Genomic DNA, 8464 nt, shown 5'->3' with positions numbered 1-8464 from the left:
GTATGAGCAGCATGGGGACGATTTACATACGTGAAGGTGGTGTGAGTGGGTTTGTTTCTGTGCGGGGTATCGGTCAGCTCCAGCATTGTAGAAACCTGTCGTCCTTTTTCCTGAGTACACAGCTCTGGTCTTATCTCAGCTTCTGCTAAAAAAACCCCAGAAACCCAATATACAAGTGGTGTACAAGTACCAAGCACGTGTCAGTGTGGCCACCTGGTTGCAAAGAGCGTGGTTGGAAGAAACACGAACGCACCTTCCTCGTCTCACGCTCCCCCCTCCCTGACTTTCTGGCCTGGCAACATGTAATTCCTGCCAAAGGACTCGGCGCCAGCGTGTGCAGCTGGGATCAGTGAAGTAAATAACGGGTTCGTTCCTCAGTGTTTGTGCCGGGAGAATCATTACCTTTAAGATTATTTTAGCCCAGTTAAATATCGTTCCGTGCAGAATTCGACAGATTTTTAAACCAATGCTGAGGAAACGTCGGGAAATGACCCCCCCTCCCCTGAGGCTGACCGTCATTCCTCCAGGCAATAAACCCACCAGCAACGTGCAGCTCTGTCTTAGGGAATCATTGCTCAAGGACCAGACCTCAGGGAGCAGTGTGGGTCACAGCACAGGCCCAGCCTTTAGCCTGGGTGCTCTGGGTGAGGCTGGTGGATACTGGGGGTGCCATCTGTTCACTCAGCAGTGGGCTGGGTCACACCAGCCAGCGCTCTGCTGGGTGCCGTAGCCATCGGACAGTGCTGGACAAGCTCCTGGTGTGATCCAGGGAGCCAGCGGTGATGGGGCTCGTCTCCCCTTTGGAGAACAAGATTGCCTGGTGCAGTCTCCACTCCTGCTCTAATGGGAGGTGCTGAGGGGAATTTCTGAGTGTTGGGGGCTTGCTGTAAAAGCTGAGCTGCTTTCGGACAGGCCAGACTGCCCCTGTTTAATGTGTGGAAACATCCTCTTCAGCTCTGTTGAGCTTCAGCATCCAGCAGAGACTGGGATCACTCGTAGCACAGGAAGATCCTGCGTGAAGATTCGTTTAACCGCAGGCACCTCAGTCAGGTTCTGCCTCTCAGTGCTCGTGTCCAGGCAAAAAGGCAATTCCTCTCTGAAACGATGGTGTGAGATTGCGGTGCCAAATGAAACGGCTGCTGTGTTTCCCATGTATGATCTGCCTCGCAGCCGAGGTGTGAGACTCGGGGTCTGGAGGTGCTGGGGGGTTGCCGGAAAGGGATGGGGCAGCTTTATTAGTGCCCCAAGTCTTCTCTAACAGCAGCAGATGCCTCTTTTCTCTGTGGATCTTAGAGCAGGAGTTGTAGAAAATACCTGGAAGGGAGATTAATACATACGTACTACAGAGCCTTTTTATCTTCGTGTCCAACAAGCGTTTTCACTAACAGAGGGGTGCAGAGTTCGAGCGGGTGGGCCACAGGCATAGAGTTTCCATCTCGCCTTAGGAGCTGGGTTCCTCAATCTTATTTGTCAGCACTTTGGCTGATGAAAGCTGTGCTTAGTGTTTCTTATACCACACATGAATGACTCCCCCTGTAAAAAAGAAAGATTAAAAAAAAAAGGGAAGATTAAAACTCCCCAGCTCTGCTTTCAGCCTGAGCGGTCTTTGTTGTGGAAATGAGTAAATTAATTCGGCTCTTCCCTCTCTTCCTCCCCCTGCCCTCCATCTTTCCAGGCCGAATCAAGTATTCGGAGCGAGTGTACGACGCGTGTATGGACACATTTGACTGTCTTCCTCTCGCTGCCCTCTTAAACCAGCAATTCCTGTGTGTTCACGGAGGACTGTCGCCAGAAATCACGTGTCTAGATGACATTAGGAAAGTAAGTCATCTCCTGGTCCTTCCGCGTAGCTGGTGGCTCCCAGTGGGGGTCATGGCTGCCTCAGTTCCCACGGGGAGGTCCAGACTGTGGCTTCAGTGTCCACGCCACTGCAGCTTGCAGCAGCCCCCTCCTCACTTTGTGTCCGTTTTCCAGTTAGACAGGTTTAAGGAGCCTCCAGCCTTTGGTCCCATGTGCGACCTGCTCTGGTCCGATCCGTCGGAGGATTACGGCAACGAAAAGACGCTGGAGCATTTCGCCCACAACACAGTTCGAGGCTGCTCCTATTTCTACAGGTCAGTGGTGTTTCAGGGGGCTCTGGGGGAGCTTTTTGTCTCCCTTACGCTGTGCAGGGAGGTAAAGGAGGTAACCTGCTCTTCAGCCCATTCTGTGGGACTTCACGGAGTACCTGGCTCAGAAACAGTCTTCACTTGGCTCTAGTGCACAAAATCATGTTTGTTTTTTCTCCTCCTGTAACACGGAGCTCTCTTTGGATGTGCTGCTCTGTGAAACGGTGGTGTTGGACAGCAGAGCCGCTGCGCTGAGTTGGCAGGGTGCCCTTGGAGTGGTTTTCAGGCACTGGGCAGTACCAGGAGCTCTAGGAAATAATCTTTTCCTGTCTAGAAGAGCAGCATTTGTGCTGACAGGCCACTCGTAGCCCGGCTGATATGGAGGATTTGGCACCGGGGGTCTGTTTAACAGAATGTTTTGCAATTAATTTTCGAATGATGTAATAACACACTGGCCTTGTTTGGGGATGCCGGACACAAACCCAGTGGCTGCTGCAAGTGGCTGGTTGCCGAAAGCAAGACCACAGGTGCCAGCTGCTCTCCTGCCTTCCGCGCTGATGCAGACTTGCTTTTCTGTTTTCCAGTTACCCTGCAGTTTGTGAATTTTTGCAGAACAATAGTTTGTTATCTGTAATCCGAGCTCACGAAGCCCAGGACGCCGGGTAAGTGCTGCAGCCTGGAAGCTGAGCGGGCTCCCTCTGCCTCTGTGCTCTCCTCAGCCAGAGCGGTGTGTTCAACGCTTGACCTGTTTTCCAGGTACCGAATGTACAGGAAGAGCCAGACAACAGGCTTTCCATCATTAATCACCATCTTCTCTGCACCGAATTACCTAGATGTCTATAACAACAAGGGTAAGGCCAGTAGGGCAGCTCTGCTGCTGTTTGGACACGTCAGCGCTTAGGAAACCCCTCTCCACCTTCCCTCGCCCTCTGCCCTCTCCTCTAGCTGCGTTCTTACACGAGATGAAATAGAGCTTCATGTGCTGAACCAACGGCAACTGGAAGTGGCTGGCGGGACTCGCGGGCTTAATATTTTACCATGGCAATTAGCCATCGGGTTATAAAGCCCAGAATAATGCATTTATTTCCAGCCACGTGAGAACTGAGCCCTGCTGAAGCTGCCATGAAAGAGGAGCTGCTGGGATAGGCAAGCTTTTAGCTGCCCAGTGCCCCTAAAGCCATGTGATGGGGAGCTTGCCTCAACTGCGGGTTTTTTTACCCCTTCACATGTTCATCGCTTCTATTTAAATTTGAACAGCTTTGTTAAATCGACCTTCACTATTACGATAAGCTTGAGTGAAACGACGTAATGGGTAAACAGGCAGAAGTACCCCTTAAGCCTTCTCGTTCTGGAGAGCTAGGGGTTTGAGTCGGCCTGAGCTCAGCCTCTGGTTGATGAGGAGGTTTCCTTAGCACAGGGAAGGTGTTGGTGCCCGTGGACATGCGAGGCCTCTCCTTTTTCTCCCCCAGCTGCTGTACTGAAATATGAAAACAACGTCATGAACATCAGGCAGTTCAACTGTTCCCCTCATCCGTACTGGCTTCCGAACTTCATGGATGTCTTCACATGGTCTTTGCCTTTCGTGGGGGAGAAGGGTAAGAGATCTTTGGATTTCTGTTACGAGTTGCATGGTCACACCGCTAGAAACCCGTCCCACAGGCTACTAAACGTGTTGGGAGAGTGTTGTGACTCGTTAATGCCAGAGAGCGCTGGAAAGCGGGTCAGATTCAGGAGATCTGCACTGGGTGAAGGTTTAATGAAGTAATACCTGTTTTAGGAAGCTTTTAGCGGTAAACCGATCCTTATTGCTCTTTCTGTGTTGCTGGTGGAGCTGATCTTGGGTGGTGCAGCCTTACCTCAGAATTTGGTTTCTCTTGCTCTGGATTTGCAACGGAGAAATTAAAATCTGTTGGCTTGTGGCCCACCAAAAAGGAAGCGTTGCTTCAGCTTAAGGCTTCTTTCATTCTGAAGGAGGCAAGGCTGCTTAAAATACTACCAAGGCTTTGCCTCAGTTTCTCGGCAAAAGGTTTTTACGTCTCCCGGTGAGTTTAAATTCCACCCAGTGTTGTGGGTTTGGAGCATGACTTCACGGTCTCAAGTGCCAAAGGATTTTTTTGACTTTGAGGAAGCAAAGGTTGAATCTGGGGAATAATTCAATGTTCTTGGAGCCAGGTGGCCTGTTGTGCGGGGTGGGGTGGGGAGGTGGGACCTAGACTGTTCTGCATGAGCGTTGGCACCCTGCTCCCCGCGTCTGCTTCATCTGTGATGTGCTTGGACTGCATCCACCTCCTTGGCAGAAGGTGTAAAGTACGTCGTCTGCTCTGGGTACTGCTGCGAGGTACCAGCAGCGTGCGGCTAAAAGTGTCTTTGGGCTTCCACTTCCAGAGGATAAATGACCTTGAAACAGTGTGCTGGTCCAGCTCATCCTCCCAATGCCTCTGTCAGCCCAATGCGCGCGCCGGGGCCCCTCTAATCTCTCTGTCTGTGCTTCTTCCAGTCACAGAAATGCTCGTTAACATCCTCAACATATGCTCTGACGACGAGCTGATTTCAGATGGTGATGAGACATTGGAAGGTAAAAAAAAAACCCAACCCGCTGTTAGGACCGAGCTGGTGGCTGTTGGGGGGTGACGCTGGGGAAGGTGGATGACACTAGCTCCAGAGCTGGATGCTCAGCTGGGGGTCTCCGGTTCCTTTTTGACCAACCCTTGTGCCGTCCTGGGTAGGAAACATTTTTTTTTCTTTTGCTGTTCAGTCACAGAGAAATTAAATTACATTCATTGCGACAGACGCTTCTTGCCAGCTACTCTGGCGAATGGTTTCCTGCTCCTTTCAGAGGCTGCTTCCCAAGTGGTTATTTTTGCCCCCAATTCAAAATTTTCTGCACCAAAATCTCCACCCAATCGTCTCAGCTGTTGCAGTGAACTCCGCTATAAAGTGGCTGCTTCTGTCACCCCAGACACCCGCAGGACGCGGGTTTGGACCCTGGTTTTAAGCTCTGATGAAAGCGGCAAAGCAGCTCCCGTGCTGCTCTGTGGTTCCCGTGTCCAGGGGACACGAGGAGGAGGCTCGGGCACAGCCATGGGGTCCACAGCATGCCCAGGGGGTGTCCGGGGGAGCTGCCCATCCCGGTCCGGGCAGGGTGGAGGCCGGTCAGTCCCGCAGAGAAGCAGAAACACCATTGTGGTACAACAAGGTGCCGCTGCTTCCGTCGGCAGGTCGAGACTTTAACCCGCTTCTCCCATTGCATTTCGTTTTTGATTTTGGTTTTTTGGTTTTTTTTCTTTCTCCCTCCCATGAAAATTAAATTTGTTTCTTCTATCTCTGTCTTCATCTACTTGTTTCTTGGTGTCTCCTCTCCCTGAAGATCACTACATTTCAAGCTATCAGAAAGGTACCCAGCTAGAATTTGCTACAAGCTTAATTTTCACTGCCTGTGCCACCAGATTCCTCGGAGTGGATTGGAATAGCTGACTAGTCGGGCAGTCTCTTCATCCCCTTTCAGTTTTAACATAAGCGCCGGGCATTTTTTAACCCTTCTGCGTTCCTCCAGGAACTTGAGAAACGGGGTCACGTTTCTATCCAACTTCTGAATGCAGCCACGTAGTGCATGGCTGGCCATCGGTGCATGTGAGACCTCCGGTTTGCCTTGTACTGTCCTAACGTGTAGACGGGCCGTGTGAGGAATCTCAGCTGAGAGGAGATGTATTTGTTACCTCTTTTACTTTGGTTTTTCTGTTTGTTTTCAGTTATTTTCTCTCCCGTTCGGTCTGTATAGCGGAAAGGGGAGTTCACGTATCTCACTTTGTGTTTGCGTGAGGTCGAAGTGGAGTCGCAAGGCTCCGGCCCAGCCCCTCACTGTTCGCGCTGGATGCCAAAGCTGATGCTTGCGTGACACTGCTGCCCGCGGCGAGCACAGCCCGGCGTTCCTCAGCAGTCAGACCCGTCCGTGTTCTGCCTTGCAAAACTGTGTCTACGTGGCTGAGTCATTTGTGTTACATCCTGTGTAGTGTGATCGAACCTTGGTGAGCTTCGAACGAGACCTACCCGAGCCGTTTCCTTTGGTGGTTCTACTCTCTTTACACCTTTTTAAGTCCGTGTGTCATCTCGTTGGTGTTGCCCTTCTCGCTGCCATCCTGACCGCCATCCTCTCAGTGCTGTTCTCTCAAGAGCGTAGCTGTCAATCCGTAAACCATGATTTCTTTTCCCGGAGTCAGGCAGGTGCCTTCATATTGACCTGTGCCTGAAAGCAGGAAACCTTTAAACATGCTGCTGTTTGGTTTTTTTCTCTCCCCAAGGTGGGACAACGGTCCGTAAAGAGATCATCAGGAATAAGATTAGAGCCATTGGGAAGATGGCACGTGTCTTCTCGGTCCTTCGGTGAGGAAGCAGCTCGTGGTTTGGGGGCTGGGTTTCATGTGGGGTAACGGGGGGTCGTTGGTGAGGTTGCCCTGAGTCCTGGTGGGCAAGCAGCTCACGAGGCTTTTCCTTCAGAGCAGATGGCAGGGCTCGAGGTAGTGCTTTCTGTGTGCCTGACTCTCTCAGAAACCTCCATCCCAAACACCGGCTCCTTTGCCAGCAGAAGTGCTGCAGGTGGGGTGCACTTAGCCCTTTCAGGAGTGTTTGCTGGGCCGTAGCTCCGATGCCTCATGGCTTGGCCCTCTATTTCCAGGGCAGGGTTGTGCTGGGTGCCCAGGCTATGGGCAGCATGGGGCAGACCCCGGTTTTCCTGCCGCTCACCATCAACAGCTTCGTGCAGACCTAAATCCAAAATTAATCGCCTTAATCTCTTGGTAACCAAGTGCATTGGCTCTTCTTTGCAGGGAAGAGAGCGAGAGCGTGCTGACCCTCAAAGGCCTGACTCCCACAGGTACCCTGCCCCTGGGAGTGCTCTCGGGGGGGAGGCAGACCCTACAGACTGGTGAGTATGGACCATCCTCCCCTCTGCAACTTTATACCTGCCCCTCAGCTACCCCAGAAATCCACCCAGTAGTTCCCACAGGCGTGCTTCAGGGTGCCAGGGGACCCAAGAGATGGTTCAGGCCCACGGGGAGGAAGGATTCAGAAATAGGAAGAAGCAGGAGCGTAGGTGGGATGTGGGGAGCCTTCCAAGATGTCCCTGTGTACCCCTGAGGTGGGGAACGCAGGGGAAAAAAAGGACCACAAAGAGCACCGCGCCTAAAGCACGTGAATGGCTTTACTGTGTGTTTCTGCAACCATTTTTACCATTTATTTCCCTTCTAACACCGCATGATGAGCATCCTCTGCTTCACCTACCTGCTGCTGCTGCCTGAGAGCGTACACGAGTGTCGCGGCAAACGCGCCTGCTTGTTTGTTCTTCGTTTAACAAAACCCCTCCAGTTTTATCCCCGAGAAACTGGGCATCCCGGGCAGAGGACGCTTCGATTGAGTCAAAGGGAGGAGGTTCTCCCAGGCCTATATGCTTTGTGTTAAGGCTTCTCCCAGCCCCCTGGTTTCGGTCTGGGTTTGGAAGTTTCTTTTCTTGCTGGTGTGTAGTTTGCTCCCTCCCTTGGCAGCCAACTGGTCTGTCTTACTGGTGTGCGGCAAGCAGGGCTGAGCCAGCAACTGCGTGCTCTAACCTGGCGGGGCAGGTTAGCCAACCCATCTGGCCGATGGTCAGCGAGAGAGCAATCGTCAGAACGTGTGTCCCCAGAGGGAATCCCGTAATTGAGTGTTTTAATCCTTTCCTGCCACCGGCCCTTGGACGCTGGCACTTCACCAGCCAGCTTCCCCCTCCCAGCGGTGCTGGGGGAGTTCCTGCGGGCTCACAAAAGGACTTGTTCTGGCCTTGCCTTGACCCCAACTCCTCTTTTTTTGATAGCAGCCATAATGGTTTCTGTCGCCCCAGTTCTGGGGATGCAGCTTGGCTCGAGCAGCCGGGCTCACTCGTGGTGCCGCAGCTTCGTCCCGTCAGCGGCAGTGCAGGGAGCGGGTGTTACTGAGACGTTCTCCTCCACTTTCCCCTCTCGGGGGGCTCCAGGCAGCTCCCCCCAGTAAAATGCTGAGATTTGGGCATTGCCGCAAGACAGGACAACCAAGCTGGACCTTCGCTGCTGCCTCACCTGACCCTGCCTGGCTTCCTGCCCTGCTGCTCCCGGCACCCCGAGCTCCCCTCGGCAGCACCCTGCCCTTCCTGCCCTTCTCACGCTCCTTTCCCCGTTGTGCTTCCTCCTCCTCCTCCTTTTGCCCCTTCCCATTTCACACGTCCCTTTGCACCGCGTCGCCTGCTTGGCGGGGAGAGGAGTGCCCTGTTTTGGGGCACCTCTGCACCCCCAAAGAGGAGAGACGGGGCTGCGGGTAGCAACGGCGGGGGCCCCCCCCCCCTCAGCACCGCC

General features: G+C 53.0%; 1 protein-coding gene across 1 annotated transcript in view; it reads left to right on the top strand.

The window, feature by feature from the left end:
• The window catches only part of PPP3CC (protein phosphatase 3, catalytic subunit, gamma isozyme), a 23948-nt gene that overhangs the window by 12906 nt on the left and 2578 nt on the right, over positions 1–8464 (top strand). Inside the window, exons 5-14 of the mRNA XM_010131547.1 lie at positions 1078–1175; positions 1676–1821; positions 1975–2114; positions 2693–2770; positions 2865–2959; positions 3578–3703; positions 4606–4683; positions 5476–5502; positions 6407–6488; positions 6932–7029. Coding sequence (XP_010129849.1) covers positions 1078–1175; positions 1676–1821; positions 1975–2114; positions 2693–2770; positions 2865–2959; positions 3578–3703; positions 4606–4683; positions 5476–5502; positions 6407–6488; positions 6932–7029 — 968 coding nt within the window. The remainder of the gene's footprint in view (positions 1–1077; positions 1176–1675; positions 1822–1974; positions 2115–2692; positions 2771–2864; positions 2960–3577; positions 3704–4605; positions 4684–5475; positions 5503–6406; positions 6489–6931; positions 7030–8464) is intronic.

Source organism: Buceros rhinoceros, unplaced genomic scaffold (assembly GCF_000710305.1).
Source record: "Buceros rhinoceros silvestris isolate BGI_N320 unplaced genomic scaffold, ASM71030v1 scaffold15662, whole genome shotgun sequence".
In the NCBI taxonomy this organism is placed as follows: domain Eukaryota; kingdom Metazoa; phylum Chordata; class Aves; order Bucerotiformes; family Bucerotidae; genus Buceros; species Buceros rhinoceros.
Note: the sequence above shows the minus strand (reverse complement) of the source record. Positions and strands in the feature narration are given on the sequence as shown.